The following is an 18,127-nucleotide window of genomic DNA, read 5'->3' as shown; positions in this document are numbered from 1 at the left end:
TAGCTCTTCTCTAAAGGTTTGACAGAATTCACCTGTGAGGCCATCTGGTCCCGGACTTTTGTTGTTGGAAGATTTTTATCCACAGTTTCATTACTTGTGATTGGTCTGTTCATATTTTCTGTTTCTTCATGGTTCAGTCTTGGAAGGTTATACCTTTCTAAGAATTTGTCCATTTCTTCCAGGTTGTCCATTTTATTGGCATAGAGTTCTGCGGTGTCTGTTTTAACCTCTCCTTTTGCATTTCTAATTTTATTGATTTGAGTCCTCTCCCTATTTTTCTTGATCAGTCTGGCTAATGGTTTATCAATTTTGTTGATCTTCTCAAAGAACCAGCTTTTAGTTTTATTGATCTTTGCTGTTGTTTTCTTTGTTCCTATTTCATTTATTTCTGCTCTGACCTTTATGATTTCTTTCCTTCTGCTAATTTTGGGTTTTGTTTGTTCTTCTTTCTCTAGTTCCTCTAGGTGTAAGGTTAGATTGTTTACTTGAGATTTTTCTTGTTTTCTTGAGGTAGGCTTGTATAGCTATAAACTTCCCTCTTAGAACTGCTTTTGCTGCATCCCATAGGTTTTGGATTGTCGTGTTTTCATTGTCATCTGTCTCTAGGTATTGATTTCCTCTTTGATTTCTTCAGTGATCTCTTGATTATTTAGTAACGTATTGTTTAGCCTCCATGTGTTTACGTTGTTTTCCCTGTAATTCATTTCTAATCTCATAGCGTTGTGGTCAGAAAAGATGCTTGAAATGATTTCAATTTTCTTAAATTTACTGAGGCTTGATTTGTCACCCAAGATGACATCTATCCTGGAGAATGTTCCGTGCGCACTTGAGAAGAAAGTGTAATCTGTTTTTGGATGGAATGTCCTATAAATATTAATTAAATCTATCTGGTCTATTGTGTCATTTAAAGCTTGTTTCCTTATTTATTTTCATTTTGGATGATCTGTCCACTGGTGTAAGTGAGGTGTTAAAGTCCTCCACTATTATTGTATTGCTGTCGATTTCCTCTTTTATAGCCAGTAGCAGTTGCCTTATGTACTGAGATGCTCCTATGTTGGGTGCATATATATTTATAATTGTTATGTCTCCTTCTTGGATTGATCCCTTTAACATTATGTAGTGTCCTTCCTTGTCTCTTGTAACATTCTTTATTTTAAAGTCTATTTTATCTGATATGAGTATAGCTACTCCAGATTTCTTTTGATTTCCATTTGCATGGAATATCTTTTTCCATCCCCACTTTCAGTCTGTATGTGTCCCTAGGTCTGAAGTGGGTCTCTTGTAGACAGCATATAGATGGGTCTTGTTTTTGTATCCATTCAGCAAGTCTGTGTCTTTTGGTTGGAGCATTTAATCCATTCACATTTAAGGTAATTATTGATATGTATGTTCCTATGACCATTTTCTTAATTGTTTTGGGTTTGTTTTTGTAGGTCCTTTTCTTCTCTTGTGTTTCCCACTTAGAGAAGTTCCTTTAGCATTTGTTGTAGAGCTGGCTTGGTGGTGATGAATTCTCTTAGCTTTTGCTTGTCTGTAAGGCTTTTGATTTCTCCATGGAATCTGAATGTGATCCTTGCTGGGTAGAGTAATCTTGGTTGTAAATTCTTCCCTTTCATCATTTTAAGTATATCATGCCACTCCCTTCTGGCTTGTAGAGTTTCTGGTGAGAAATCAGCTGTTAACCTTATGGGAGTTCCCTTGTATGTTATTTGTCATTTTCCCCTTGCTGTTTTCAGTAATTTTTCTTTGTCTTTAATTTTTGCCAATTTGATTACTGTGTGTCTCGGCGTGTTTCTCCTTGGGTTTATCCTTTATGGGATTCTCTGTGCTTCCTGGACTTAGGTGGCTATTTCCTTTCCCTTGTTAGGGAAGTTTTTGACTATCATCTCTTCAAATATTTTCTCTGGTCCTTTTTCTCTCTCTTCTCCTTCTGGGACCCCTATAATGCGGATGTTGTTGCATTTAATGTTGTCTCAGAAGTCTCTTAGGCTGTCTTCAGTTGTTTTCATTCTTTTTTCTTTAGTCTGTTACACAGCAGTGAACTCCACCATTCTGTCTTCCAGGTCACTTTTCTGTTCTTCTGACTCAGTTATTCTGCTATTGATTCCTTCTAGTGTAGTTTTCATTTCAGTTATTGTATTGTTCATTTCTGTTTGTTTGTTCTTTAATTCTTCTAGGGCTTCATTAAACATTTCTTGCATCTTCTCGATCTTTGCCTCCAGTCTTTTTCCGAGGTCCTGGATCATCTCCACTGTCATCATTCTGAATTCTTTTTCTGGAAGGTTGCCCATCTCCACTTCATTTAGTTGTTTTTTTGGGGGTTTATCTTGTTCTTTCCTCTGGTACATAGCTGTCTGCCTTTTCATTTTGTCTATCTTTCTGTGAATGTGTTTTTTGTTCCACAGGCTGCAGGATTGTAGTTCTTGCTTCTGCTGTCTGCCCTCTGGTGGATGAGGCTATCTAAGAGGCTTGATGGGAGGGACTGGTGGTGGGTAGAGCTGACTGTTGCTTTGGTGGGCAGAGCTCAGTAAAACTCTAATCCACTTGACTGTTGATGGGCGGGTCTGGGTTCCCTCCCTGTTGCTTGTTTAGCCTGAGGCAACCCAACACTGGAGCCTACCTGGGCTCTTTGGTGGGGTTAATGACAGACTCTAGGAGGGCTCATGCCAAGGAATACTTCCCAGAACTTCTACTGCCAGTGTCCTTGTCCCTACGGTGAGCCACAGCCCACCCCCTGGCCTCTGCAGGAGACCCTCAAACACTAGCAGGTAGGTCTGGTTCAGTCTCCCCTGGGGTCACTGCTCCTTCCCCTGGGTCCCGATACACACACTACTTTGTGTGTGTCCTCGAAGAGTGGAGTCTCTGTTTCTCCCAGTCCTGTCGAAGTCCTGCAATCAATTCCCACTAGGCTTCCAAGTCTGATTCTCTAGGAATTCCTCCTCCCGTTGCCGGACCCCCAGGTTGCGAAGTCTGACATGGAGCTCAGAACTCTCACTCCAGTGGGTGGACTTCCGTGGTATGTGTTCTCCAGTCTGTGAGTCACCCACCCACCAGTTATGGGATTTGATTTTACTGTGATTGCTCCCCTCCTACCATCTCATTGTGGCTTCTCCTTTGTCTTTGGATGTGGGGTATCTTTTCCGGTGAGTTCCAGTGTCTTCCTGTCAATGATTGTCCAGCAGCTAGTTGTGATTCTGGTGTTCTCGCAAGAGGGAGTGAGAGCATGGCCTTCTACTCTGCCATCTTGGTTCCTCCTCCCACCGAGCAGTATTTATCTTCTGCTGATGATTCAGACACCTATTGGTGTCAAAACCATCAACAACAGGCTGAATGGGTCCCGATCCCTAGATCGTCATGGATGCTGTTCTTCTGACCCAGCCTGCCAACTGCTCTATGGGTCACTTGTCTCTTTCTCCATAAAGGAAGATACCACATGCACCAAAAAAATTATGACAGTAAAATATCTCCAATATATCATGGCACAAAATTACATCATTTGGGACTCAGAAGTCATTTTTCCAAAGGAACAATATAATACCTAACTATTTAACTAACCACAATAGTTAGTTAAATAGCTCATACAAGACACCTGCCAGTGGGCAGCATGACGGTCTACCAATTGTAATAGACTCAGCCTCGGGGAGGGGGTGGGAGTGTGGCACCATGATTCTTTGGGTAAGGGAAAGAATTTGGTCATTTAACCTCCCCTTAGCTTCTAATGTATTCACAATTATAAAATATTTTCAACATACATAAGAGAGAATAATAGTACACATACCCAAGTATGCAGACTTGTGATATTTAGCATTTGTTGTATTTACTATGGACCTTTTTGCTTTTTGTTTGATTTTTAGGAAATAAAGTGTTATAATTGAAGATCCTTGAGTATCCCTCCTAGATCCTGTTTGGTTTGCTCTATCACTAGAGTAATTCCTCTCCTGGATTTGCAGCTCATCATCTTCATGTATGTTTTTAGCCTTTCACTATATAAATAGCTGTAAATAAAGATATCCAAAATACACTTAACAGTATTTTGCACATTTAAGAAGTATTTAATGTTTTACTGTATGTCCTCCCAAAACTTGCCTTTTTTGCATTCAGCATTAAATTTTTTATTACCTATATTATATATACACCTGTGATTCAAGTACTGTATAATGTTCCAGTATATTAATAAACCACAATTTATTCATAATCTTAATTAATGGACATTTTAATTGCTTATAATAACCAAGAAGTGAAAAGATTTCAGTGAACATCTTTCTATATTTTACATTATACCAATATTTGAGAATTTCTCTAATACATACCTAGAAGTAGATTACTGGCTCTTTACAAATTCTAGAGACAAAATCTTGTTATTTTTATTGCTAATATCTTCTCCCTGCCTGTAACTTATCCTTTTCCTCTGTGTAGTAACTTCTGTAGTATAAATGCTTTAAGTTTTTGTGGAGTCATATTTATCAATGTTTTCTTTTTCAGTTGATATATTTTAAAAAATTGTTTAAGAAATCCTACCCAAACCCAACAGTCTTCCACATTTCTCCTATGAGTCTTAAGAGTTTGTTTTCCACATCTGATCTTTAATCCACCTTAAACTGATCTTTGTGTGTGGTATAAAGTAGGGATCTAATTATTTTTTCCTATATGGGAAGCATTATTCATTTAATAGCCCATTATCTCCCAGCTGATTTGTAATATAATGTCGATCAGATATCGTGTTCAGCTTTAGTGTCCTTCCCCTAACTTGATAATATTTATCATTTTAGAATATATTTTGATCTGCTCAGTAGAATCCTTCTATCATCTTTTTAAAAGCTATTTTAGTTATTTTAAGCTCTTACTTCATTTAATTGGCTCTTGCATATGAATTTGAGAATCAGTTTGTCAAACTCTTTTTTTAAAAAGAAAAAAAAAATACACCAAAAAAAATCTGTGGGGATTTTGATTGGGATCATACTGGGTATATAGATTAATTTGGGGAAAGCTGTTATTTTCACAATATAGATTATACTAAACAATGAACATGGTTTATCTATTTAGTTTTCTTTTGTGTCTTTCAAACAGTGTTGTGATTTTAAAAATAATTTTCTTACTCATCTTTTATTAATGTTATCCTTTGGTACTATAGGTACTGTTACTTTTGTAAATATCCATGTGTTAAAACTCCACTTTCTAACTGTCCTTGACGTATAAGAAAACAAGTTTGTATTTAAAAGAATGTTATTAGTTTAAAATTATAGGTTTTTTTGTATTTTTAATGTAGACAATCATATTTTCTACAAATAATGGCAGTTTTGTTTCCTCCTCTCAAGCTTTAATTTTTATTTCTTTTTCTTATTCTACTGAATTGCCTTGAGTTTCCAGTCTAATGCTGAGTGAGAGTGATGCCAGTGGGAACCCTTACTTCATTCTTGACTTTAAGGGGATTGCAGGATTAAGAATGATGGCTAGTGTCTATTTTCTTAAAACACCCACTATCAAGGTTAAGCAAGTTCCCTTCCGTTACACAAACTAGTTGTTGATATTTAATACCATTTCTACCTTTCTAAGCTCTTTCCCTTACGAAACATAAAATTACATTCCCCTGAATCTCTTGCAGTACAATCCCAGTTAGAGTCCACTAATGAAAGCAACTTGTATGAGACTGGAAAGTAGAAGGAAAGCGTTGCCACAGCCCTCTAGTCCCAGTTGCAGGCATGTGTACAGGCATTAGCAAGCAGATGACAAATTAGGGTTTTCCCCCATGGTGTTCAAACATCCTTATGAGAATCATCCCTTTCATATGTACACAGCTCAGACTGTACTGGCATCTTTCCTGTGATACCTATACTTCTGGATTTCCTGGAGAGCTTTCTTGACATTTATCACAAGCCTTCCCATGCTTAAAACCTGTAAGAAACAACTTCTGACTCAAAATACCTATTTTGTATTTTCCTGACAAAATGTGACTGATATAGTAACTGGTAATCTGAACTGGAATGCTACCAAAATAAAAACACAAGAATGACCACTGGCCTAGAAGTTGGGTGCCAGGTGATGAAGAAACTAATTATCAGAGGCTAGAACAATGGAGATCCATAATCCATATTATGTGATAGTAAAACCACCATCTACTATAACTTGGAAGGAAGAGCACATGCCTAATGTTTATACAACTAAGGAAACAGACTGAAAAACAGAACGTTAGAAGTGTGTATTTGTACTACTAGCTTTATTTGGGGGGTGAGGGTGAAAAGTAAGCTTGGGAAAGAACTGACCAATGTGCAAGGAAAAAGAGAATCCTGAAATTCAGACCCTTCTGTGGTTGGAAAAGTTCCTTGCTTCCAGACCTCCAAACAGTAAGAGACGGATTTTAAAAGGCTTCAAACAACAAAGGCCCAGTAAACCTTCTTAGGGGAATAATGTGATAGTGACTCAGGTTAAGTATCAAATTAAGGATGTAGGCTTCACACCAGATTTTAGTTGACTGAGCCATGTGACTGAGGTTTGAATAATAGAATATGAGAAGTGGTAAATATCACCTTCAATCACAGCTATAGGCAACCACTCCCCCGTCTCTTCCCCTTCCATGACAACAAAGCAGGTCACATTTTGAATATAATATTATCACCTCATTAAATGGAAAGAACCTGTATGCCTTAGTCACAGCTTAGAGGAGAGGCACCTGCTTTACTTTGGACTGTGATGCAAGGGAGAAAGAAACCTTTGCTGTTAAGCCACGAACTCTGCAGAATTTGTCGTTGCATCATAGCCTAGTCTATATGAATACACCTTCTATTATTCCTCTGCTTTGAGTTATTTTTATCAATAATGGATAGTGCATTTTATCAAGAGCTTCTTTTGCAACTATTGACATGATCAGGTTTTCTCATAAATCAATTGGTATGTGAACTGCAGTAGATTTTCCTAATATTAAGTCATTCTTGCATTCCTGAACTAAACCCAATTTGTTGGTAATTAGTATTTCTTTTTCTTATACATTGTGAGGCTATGTGGGCGCAATATAAATTGCAGTATATGTGAGAGGATGTGAGGAGGGGGACAGGGAAAGATTGGGAGGAAGAGAAATATTAATCTAATGTTATATCTACCTTTTACATAGCAGTCTTAGTCCCTTTACATTTATTATGATCACTGATATATTTTGATTTATTTTTATTGTTTTGGTTTGTGCTATCTATTCTGCATTTTCTAGGCTTTTAAATATCTCTTTCTGCTTTCTATTGGATTAACTGAATTTTCTTTATTCTAATTTAGCCTCCCTACTGGTTTGAAAGTTGGAAATTTTAACATGTACACTTGACTTAATGTCTAAAATGAATCAATATGTCTACCCTCTTTTTAAGCAACATAAGTACCTTAGAATTCTTTGATTTCTATCTCCCCTTCGTATCCTTCATGTTATTCCTGCCCGGAATTTCATTTCCACGTTGTTGTTGTAGTTCCAACATTCGGCATGTTTCCTACTATTGCTGTTTCTGCTTTATGCAGTTTATACATGCTTACCTTTACCTACATGTTGATCTTTTTGTTCTTGTTGTTCATTTTCCTTTCTTGCACTTCACTACTTCCTTCTAAGTTCGATTTCTTTCTCCCTGAAATAACATCAGTTAGTAGCTCTTCCACTGATAAACCCTTTCAAACTTTGTGAAAAAGATCTTTATTCTTCCTTCACTCGAAAAGAATAGTAAGTTGAGAGTACTTTTTTCTCTTTGATGATATTCCCCCCCTTGTCCTCAGCTTTCTATCGTTGCTGTTAATAAGCCTGTCCTTAGTCTGTCATTCTTCTGCAGAAAGCTGTTTTTTTTTTTTTAAAAAGCAGCTTTATTGAGATATAACTCACATACCATGGTAACTGTATTTTCTCCCCTGTTGCTTTTCAGATTTTCTAACTTTGATATTGTTGTGAGAATTAAATGAGATGATGTAAGTATAGGAATATCCCATATGCAATCAATAAGTTATTGCCACATACAAATCTTCATATGAATTGGCCCTAATTCTAAGCACATAATGGCTATTAGTAAGTACTCGCTATACTTAGCTTTAAAAGAAGGTGGTATGTCCTATATCTGTTCATTTCCATGTAGTCCATTTTTCCCCTGCCTTCCATCTGTAGAGTGTACCCCCCTGCATCCCACTTGTTCTTCACACTAAACACGAGCCAGCTTGATTTGCTTTTTTGTTTTTCCTTCCTCTAGTCTCTGCTATTGTGAGTACCTAACAAGGTTAATGAGCTGCTGCTGTAAGTATTATCATTTAGGACGTAATTATCACATGTGGCTAATCATGCACATGCTGAGAGGCTGGGGAACTTGTTGTTTTTAACTGGAGGGGACATCTTAATGATAGTTTTTGACAAGGACCATTATATGGGTGTATATATACACAGTGCAGTAATGCATTGTAGAAGGACGAAGAAAGAGAACCTGCCAACAGAACAGCTAATACTTTTTTAAAAAAACGTAGACTTGTATCAGTAATATTATCTAGTTAACCTTATTTAATAGGGAAAGAAATTAAATTCAGAGACGTTAAATCAAATGTGGAGGCCATGCAGTAACCGGGTGGCAAGTCCAGGAAAAGAACAGAACAGAGCTGCTAAACTGTTAGTGAATTGCTTTCCCATGAAGCCAAATTCAGAAGATAACCAAATATTTCTAATTCTCAATGGTAACTTTTTCAAAAGCTTCTGTAAATGTGTATCAGCAATGGAATATTACTCAGTCATAAAAAGGAACTAAACTGAGTTATTTGTAGTGAGTTGGATGGACATAGAGACTGTCATACAGAGTGAAGTAAGTCAGAAAGAGAAAAACAAATACTGTATGCTAACACATATATATGGAATCTAAAAAAGGAAAAAAAAGAAAAAGAAAGTGGTCAGAAGAAGCTAGGGGCAAGACGGGAATAAAGATGCAGACCTACTAGAGAATGGATTTGAGGATACGGGGAAGGGGAAGGGTAAGCTGGGACAAAGTGAGAGAGTGGCATAGACATATATATACTACCAAATGTAAAACAGATAGCTAGTGGGAAGCAGCCACATAGCACAGGGAGATCAGCTCAGTGCTTTGTGACCACCTAGAGGGGTGAGATAGGGAGGGTGTGAGGGAGGGAGATGCAAGAGGGAAGAGATATGGGGACATATGTATATGTATAACTGATTCACTTTGTTATAAAGGAGAAATTGACACACCATTGTAAAGCAATTATACTCTAATAAAGATGTTAAAAACTAAGAAAATTTAAAAAAATAAAAAATACATCATAAAGATCAGAAATAAATGAAAAAAAGAAAGTCTATTAGGATTTCAGATGTCTAGAAGGCACAATAAGAGGCTTTTTCACCTGGACCATCTGCCATGTACAGATGTGGAAACTATCCCTTGCCATCGGATTTGTAGACTAGACTGTACCACCTTAACAGCAAAAATGATAACACTGACCACATGTACTAAGTGAGATTTTACCTTGAAAGTGCCTGGAATGGTTCTTGGCACACTGTTACCTGACCTGAGCTAAGATTAGTTCATTTTGTTAACTTGCTTATATATTGTTTCTGAATAGGTTCTATGGAATAGTTTCAGTAATTTTCAAATAGCCTATTTTATCTTCCCTAGCCCACCTAGGATTTGAAATATATATATACATATTTAAATTTTTATAATACGGGCATTTTCACCAGAATGAAAGGAATGAAGGAAGGAAGAAAGGGAGGGAGGGAGGGAGGTATAAAAACCTGCCTACCTTTCTATCTATCTGTCTGATGAATAGAGAAAAGGTTAAAGTTAGAAATAAAGAAATGCTCAACCACATACTTTGTCTTGGGATGGATGTGGTTTATGGAGGATGCTACAGAAGATGCCTGCAGGTTCATTTGCTTGGTACCCTGTCTATTCCATCCAAAACTGAGTCAAAGGAATAAGGTCGGAACTTGAGATGTCATCATAATTTAAAAAAAAAAATGTAATGCCCACCACAGTAGCCCCTATCAATGGCTAGACTCTTGTTTTCTTTTTATCTACCTGGCCCAGCTGAACTATTCCAGACCAGACCAGATTTTCATGCACAATATTTTATAACAAATTTTCAAATATGCTGAAAATTCAAAATAATTATACAGTGGATACCCATATACCCATCACCTAGATTCTTCAATTGTTATATTTTTCTCCATTTATGCTATGGACTGAATGTATGTATCCCAAAATTCATATGTTGAAGTCCTAATCCCCGATGTGATGCTATTTGAATGTGGGATCTTTGGGAGATAATTAGGTCATGAGGGTGGAGCCCTCATGAATGGGATTAGTGCCCTTATAAGAACAGACATGAGAGAGATGTTGTCTCCACCATGTGAAGATACAGCAAGAAGATATCTGTCTACAAACCAGGAAGAGGGTTCTCATCAGGAACCAAATCACCTGATACCTTGATCTTGAACTTCCCAGCCTCCAGAACTGTGAGAAGTAAATTTCTGTTGTCTAAGCCACCCAACCTATGGTATTTCTGTTATGGTAGCCTGAGCTAACAGCATTTGCTTTTTCACATATCTATGCATCTATCTATCCATCAATCCATCACAGCTGTAGCCATCATTGTTCTTTACCCCTAAACATTTCAGCATATGTTTCATTAACTAGAGTTCAATAATTTATGGCTTTTTTCTATTATAAGGTAAAATTTACATGCAGTGAAATGCACAAAGCCTAGTACAATTCAGTAAGTTTTAACAAATGCAAACATCCATTTAACCCACACCCCTGTCAAAATGTAGAATATGTCCATCACCCCAGAATATTCCCTCATGTTCATGCCCAGTCCATCTTGATGCCAATACCAATCCCGAAGCAACCACTCCTCTTCTGCTTTTCTTCACTATATGTAAATAAGTTTTGCCTGTTTTAGAACCTCATATAAATGGAATCATACACTAGGTACTCAGTGTGATTTTGAGATTCCTCCATGTTGTTGAATGCCTCAGTTAATTTCATTCCTTTTATATTGCTGAATAGTATTCCACTATGGAAATATATCTTAATTTGTTTATTCATCCATGAGGACATAAGGGCTCTTTGCAATTTTTCCATACTATGAGTAAAGCTGCTACAAACATTCTTGTTCCTGTTTTTTTTTTTAAACTTATGGGTAAATGCCTAAGAATGGAACTGCTGGATTTTCAGTGCATGTTTACCTATATAAGAAACTACCAAGCCTCTTCACAAAGCTGTTATTCCATTTTACACAATCACTAAGAATGTATTCTCCACAGCCTCACCAATACTTGAGGGAATCTGTCTTTTAAGTTTTAACCATTCTGGGGTGGGGGGCGGGGTGGGGGCGGGGCAAGGTGTGGTAGAGACTCATCTCTAGGAATGCTCCCACCAGCTCCTGCCCATTGGAGCAAAACCTGCCTTTCACTGAGCCTTCTCCCCCAAGGATTTGCCTCAAAAATCTTGAGTGGGGAGCTTACATCTCATTGGTTTATTTCTTCTAAGACCCTAAAAGAGAAGAGGAACTCCATCTATTATTTGTCCACCTCTCCTCTATCTTGCTTAGAAAGAAAAGTTTAAAATACCAGAATAGTCATCTAGCTGGATCAAGTTGGCAAGTTCACAGCTATCTTTTGGTTCATGATATATTTTGATGCAAAAGATTCTCTCTTCTAAATCCTAGCCTTTGTCTCTTTCCATCAAGATTTAGCACCTTCAATATTCTAGAGAGGAGAAGTCCCCACTCCACAGGCTCAACCTCTTTTCCTTTGGGCTTCCCTAAGAACCATTCTTCACATTATAATAGCCAGCCTGCAAGGCAGGATTGATGTCCCCTTTCTGCAGAGGTCACCACCTCTGAGATGAGGGTCTCAAGCACAGGATTTGTGACCCTCACACACGTTTCTACCAGTGACTTTCCCCTGGCAGGCAGCTCCCTTGGGGTGCACTCTGACACAGAGCTCTGAGGCTAAGCCTGCCCTCCTTCCACCTTCACCAGGGAGATGAGTGCACTTCGCCGCCTCCCTCCTCCACTCCCCACTCCAGGCCTATTCATCTTCCAGCTTGCGTCCTCTCCCCTTCACACCCTCTTTCTTCCAACGATGCTCAGTTACCTCATAAAACTATTGTTCCCTCATCCTCTCTCTCTCTTATTCTGTTCCATATGGGAACTAAAATTGTATCCTAAGCTTGCGTGATGACTGCCAAAGTCCTGTTAGTGGTGTAAGGAAGTGAGACATAATGAAGGACCAATGTCGTCAACATCTCAAGCCCTTGAAAGTACCAAGAGGTCCCTTTCAGAATCTCCACAAAAGAAACTTCTACTTTCTCAACCCCCCCTAATTAAACTGGCTTTTCCTCAAGTACCAGCATTCTATGTAAACAAAAAACTTTTGTCTTCACTATTGGGTTTCTGCTTTAATTAATAGCATCACAGCAACACTGTCTTCTATTACTTTGGTCACAAAGATACAGCATGTCAGTTACATTTGTCAGTTAAACTGTAGCACTATTCTATGAAAAATCATGTAAATGCCAAACTGACTTAAACTTCTGGAATGAAATTAGTTTCAAAATGAGGACTTGCCTTTTTTCCTACTCAGTTTTAAATATTTGTTATAAGAGTTTCCTCTATGGCATATTTTCTTTTATATAGAAATGCATGAAGTTTCACGAGCACCATTCTCAACATCACAGCTTTATATGTAGTATCCCTACCTAGAAAGTATATATTATTATGATCCCATTTTACAGATGAGGAAACTGAGAGTCGAAAAAGTTTAGTAACTCACACCTAGTAAGTGACAAAGACCTTAGATTGGCACACTCCAGTTGATGCTTTCTTAGCCACCATGCTGTCCTTCTCCCCTGTATTGCCTGGGATGACCCAGCATGCAAATTAAAGCTTCCCAGCACGGACTGGAATAGGCCATGATTGTGTGATCCACCTCCACATCATTCTCTGCAGCTGCACCATGTTCTTCCCTGAAAATTTTTCAGATCTCACCAAATCTCAGGAAGACAGGGAAAGAGATCAGAAAAGGCTCTGCAGGGAAAGCAGTAAATCCAGATCTTTAGTAAATCCAGAGCTTTTTTTTTAAAAAAAAGCTGTATCTGGAAAAAAGAGTCTAGCCATGCAATTAATAATCAACACCTACTATGGATTTTAAATAGCTCTTACCTGGTTCTGAGAGTCGATACAGAATATGGCCTATGCCTCTGGTTTCTTCTGTTCTCCAGAGTGCTGGGCTTTCCTTACTAACTTGCTCTAATGCCTTTAACACAGACTGACTAACAAGATACTATTGAACAGAGACATTGTGGGTGGCAGCACAGTTAAAGACTAAAAGGAGTGAGAGCCCAGATTTGGTTGTAGGAGCTGACCTTTTTCTACCAGCTCAGCTGGCTCTTCATGGGATGCTGACATGTGAGGCCGGAGTCCATTGCCTCTTGCAGCCTATCAAGGCTGACTTCGTCCTTATTTCAGCAAGTTTTGGCTGCCTGGGGTGGACACCCTCACTTATGCTCCACTCTACCCAATTCTATTTTACTTTCTCGGACTCAAAAGGCTGGAATTTCAACAGCATTTTCCAGACTCTCTTGCAGCTAGAATTCTAGATATAAATTAGATTCCTCAAATTAGATATGGTTGCATGAGAGCCAGAAGGCAGAAGTGAGGCAGAAACCATCTTCCCACCCTTTCTTAAGCTGTTTTTGCTGATAAGCAAGATCATTAAAGATGAGCTGATTTTTTTAGCAGCATTATTCCAAGGTTCAATCTCTAGCTTCTTGGGTATTGAGAGGCAATTTGGCGGCAGCAGCCACAGCATCTTTATTCTGGCTTCCTGAGCCCTGGACGGCAGCTGCGCGAGTATGTCTTGAGCTGCTCTTTCCAGGTGTGATCTCAGAAGCTGCCCTGGTGAGTCAGGCCTGGATTGCCCCACATCTTCCTGTTCCACCTCCTCCACCATCAACCACATAACCACTCACATTTCTTGAACGCTCACTACGTGTCAGGCACTGAATGTTCTACATAAATCATTTTATTTAAACCCCAAAACCACCCATGAGAAAGGTACTATTAATATTCCTTTGTTCCAGATGAGTCTGCTGAGATTCAGAAAAGAGAGGTAAATTGTATAGGATCAGAGCAAAGCTAGCAGGTGAATGAGTAGAGCTGGAATTAGATCCCCAAACTGCCTGGCTCCAAAGACTGAGCTCTGTCTCTTTAAACGTATTTGAGGACCTGGGACCTAATAGCAGATTTGAATTGTTCATATGTGTTATGTTGCTGAAAAGACATCATTCTTTTTCCCCTTTAACGATCTACACGTAGAAGCCAGCCTATTTTGTATCAAGATGCATCCAGATATCGAAGGAGGCTTCAATCTAATTAAACAGAAAGGCATTTGAAAAATCCAGAGGTATCACTTGGTAAAAACGTGTCTAAGTCACACCAAGATCATTTTTATTGTAAAAGTTAGAGAATTGAGATGAAGGCAGACACAGCCTTCTTCCTGCCTCTGGGAAGACCAGAGCTGGGGGTACAGGCATGAACTTACCAGGCACTCTGTTAACCGCGAGGTTTCGGAAATGGCTGCCTTTGATCATCTCCACGGATAATCGCCCCGTTGTGGCATTGTATGATAGCCCCACCAGCAGCTCTGGCGCCCCTCCATGTGACAGCGACTGCGTGGATGAAGCACTGTCACTGTGAGAAACTGCAGATGGGCTGAGCGGAGACTCTCCACTCTGGAGGAGAAGAACAACAAAGGATCCATTGGCCCCACTGCACTCCTCTCCCTTACAGAAAGCCAATATTATGTTTGGTGAAATTGTGGCCCAGTCTCCACTGCTGCCAAAGATTACTAATGGCGCACTCGGTGTGAATGATAATAGGGCCTGGGGAACGCAGCTTTGGATGGGATCCTCTGCATTATTAGCAGACATATTTGTTTCAAGAACTGTCTCCATTCACTCTTTCCTCTCTAAAGACAAAACGGACAAAGATGTTATTACTAGTGTAAATCAAACCCTGGAAGATACATGGAGAGCTAACAGGACACTTAATATAGACCCAAATTTCAATGAGTCTATATTAGACCCATATGGAACCCATCCACTCCAGGCATGAGTTCTATGGAACCTGTCCACTCCAGGCATGAGTTCTGCTTCTGTTCTCTGTAGCCTCTTCAGGAATGTAGCAATACAGGAGGCATTTTGTCTTCACCAGAAAAGAAATGACCACTGGCCATCTACCACCCCATAGAACATTTGGCCCCTGGTTCTGCTTTTTCATGTTGTCAGGAAGATGGCAGATGCTACATTTTTTCTTCCTAAGGAGATGCATTATATTGAATGTGAACACTTTTACAACTGTTTAGTGAGGAAGCTGACACATGGACTGTGCATCTTAGAGACCTTGCAGGTACCAGGGGACTCCACACTTTGTGTCATGTATTCATGCATGTGCTTCTCTAAAGCACCCACCTCTATACACCACACTGGGAGGAGGAAAGCAAAGTAGATCGGACACTCTCACTCAAGGAGCATGAGTGGGAGTGGACCCTGAGGGGCAGGCCAGCCAGCCTCCCGGACCCACAACTGCTCCAACGTTTCTTCTCAACATCTGCAATCATTTCCTAAAACTTCTTATCAGGAACCCCAATAAATACATGCATTGAAAGAAATTAAATATTCTTCACATCCCTGTTTACCAAGCCATGGACATCCCTGTAGAGCCCATGGAGGCTTTCATGGAACACAGTTTGTAAACTACAGGGCTAGGTGGTTTTGATAGATGCCTTATAGCCCCTGCTGTCTGGATGATGATAACCCAACAATGAAATATTTGCCTAGTTTGGGGTGAGGGCCACCCCCTCCCCTGGGCTTGTGCAGATGTGTCCACTGTGGCACCTGTCACTGCACAGCTTGCCTCTCGCATCAAATTCTCAACCTTATAAATCCCCCAGTCCACAGGGCATGGCCCAGTGTGTAGCTTATAATCATGCTCAACAAATAACTGGTGAATGGGGGAATTTTTACCTTCAAGGTTCTTTCACACTGGCTCATTTCCCCCACTCAACTCTGTGTCCCCAGCACAGGGCCCAGGGCCCAGCACAGAGAAACAGGGGTGTAATAATACCTATCCTTATGCTTTATGGTGCAGGATTCCTCTGACCTCCTATGGCTTCTGTTTCCCAGGATTTCAGAAACACTCTACTCAGAGCTTAAGAAAACAGAGGGATTTGAACAGAGATGAGACATGATCTGGCTTATGTTTTAAAAGGCTCTTTCTGGCCCCAGTGTTGGGAATAGTCTATAGAGGGCAAAGGCGGAAGCAGGGAGATGACTAGGAGGCCATTTCAGTAATCCAGCCGAGAGTCAGGCTCTGGTTAGATTTTCAAGATAGAGCCAATGGAATTTCAGGTGGAAAGGAGAGAAGTCACAAGTGACTTTTAAGATTTTTGACCTGAGCAATTAAATGAACGAGATTGCCTTTAACCAAGATGGAAAGACTGCAGGTAAAACAGATTTAGTGAGGCAAGAATCAGGATTTTTGAGTCTGGAGATATGAATTTTGAGACATCTATTAAAAATGTAAGTGGCTGGATCTCCCATCAGCGCACGCTGGCCTTTCTGGCTCCTTTCCCCTTCCTCAGACAAGTCAAGCTCTTTCCCACCTCCTGATGTCTGCATATGCCAGCCCCTCTGTCTGGAATCCCCGTCCTCCACATGGCATCCAGTCTGGCTCCCTCGATTCCTCGAGTTCTCTCGTATCACCACCTGAAAGATACTTTCTCTGACCCTCTAAAGCAGCAGCAGCCTCTGCCTCTCTCTCTTTGCCTACCCCAGTTTGTCTTTTGTCACCTTCCTCCACCAGACTGTACGCTCTGTGAGGGCATCACCTGTTTTGTTCTTTCCTGCATCCCCTCTGCCTATACGGCACCTGACATATAATTGGTACTCAGCAAACATTTTGGAATGGATGACTGATTTGTCCAATAGCCTAAGATAGTTACCCGATCTTTTATGTGATTTTTAAAAGGAGATCCTCACACTGGATGACATATAACCCACGGGAAGAGAGGGTTACCCATCTTGTAGACATAAAAGCTGTGCTGTATTATTTTGCAATCTGAGGGACACAGAGGACGGGGCATGTGGGAGAAGCCCAGTCATATAAATGGAAGGTCTTAGAAGTGGCTGGAGTTCAGGGCTTCCTATGCAGCCTATGTAGGCATACCTGTTAAGGACCTCACCTTGAAAGTCCCATCATCTCTGAGATGCATCATGATGCATGCTGGGGTCAGGGCAGGGGGATGGGTGGTAGGACCACTTATCAACTAACGAGAAGGCCAAAAAACCTCTCGCAGTTTCCCCGTGCCCTCCTTCACAATGCTGCTGTCATTTCCTAAAATGGACAGGGAACACATCCATCAGGTTACAGCGACTATGGGCACACACAAAAAAAGAAAACCCATTGTACCGTGAAGTGCAGATCATGTCTCAGAAGGATGAGGAGAGCCAAATGGAAAATTAAATTAAGGTGTTTGAATTCATGGGCTGAATGTACTAAATCAAGGGCTGACAATTCCAGATCCTCACGTAGCGCATCATTAGCAGCACCATTTAACATACTCACAATGATATTACTTCTTGGCTCCAGAACCAGAGTCACTTTCATTTCCCCTTCTTGGTGCAGGTGGCTGAGATAGAAGAGCCTCTCGCCCATCATTCTCTCCCAGGTCATCTTGCGGGTGGCGTACAGGCGGAAGCGGACAGCACAAGCAGCCACATCTCTGGGCTCCAGCTTGGCGAAGGTGACTTTCTCCTTGAAGATGGGGTTGGGCCCTCTCTGTATGTTCGTCCTGCCCCTCTGTTTCTTACTGGGCAGCAGCACGACATGCACTTGCCAGGAGTTGATGCCACTTCGGTCCTTATCTGGGAGGCCCTGTGCTCTTATGATGGTCACTGTGAGCTTCTGGCTGGCAGCTCTATATTCAAAGATGACATCCAGGCCACCACATTTTGCGATGGGCTCCGGGACCCCAGATGGCACTTGAAAATTGGTTGCATCCTGTTCCTGTTGCAGACAGAGGGAAAGATTAGGAATGGAACAAGGCCTA

The 18,127-nt window shown here is 40.2% G+C and overlaps 1 protein-coding gene across 2 annotated transcripts in view; it reads right to left on the bottom strand.

Annotated features, from left to right (window-relative positions):
• Nucleotides 1–18,127, bottom strand: part of SYT16 (synaptotagmin 16) — a 115,555-nt gene that overhangs the window by 7,143 nt on the left and 90,285 nt on the right. For both annotated transcript variants that reach the window (XM_032623273.1, XM_032623274.1), the window contains exons 4-5: nt 17,644–18,084; nt 14,561–14,750 (exon numbers count right to left, since the gene is read on the bottom strand). In XM_032623273.1, coding sequence (XP_032479164.1) covers nt 14,561–14,750; nt 17,644–18,084 — 631 coding nt within the window. The remainder of the gene's footprint in view (nt 1–14,560; nt 14,751–17,643; nt 18,085–18,127) is intronic.

Source organism: Phocoena sinus, chromosome 2 (assembly GCF_008692025.1).
Source record: "Phocoena sinus isolate mPhoSin1 chromosome 2, mPhoSin1.pri, whole genome shotgun sequence".
NCBI classification, from domain to species: domain Eukaryota; kingdom Metazoa; phylum Chordata; class Mammalia; order Artiodactyla; family Phocoenidae; genus Phocoena; species Phocoena sinus.
This window is presented reverse-complemented; position numbering and strand designations above follow the sequence as displayed.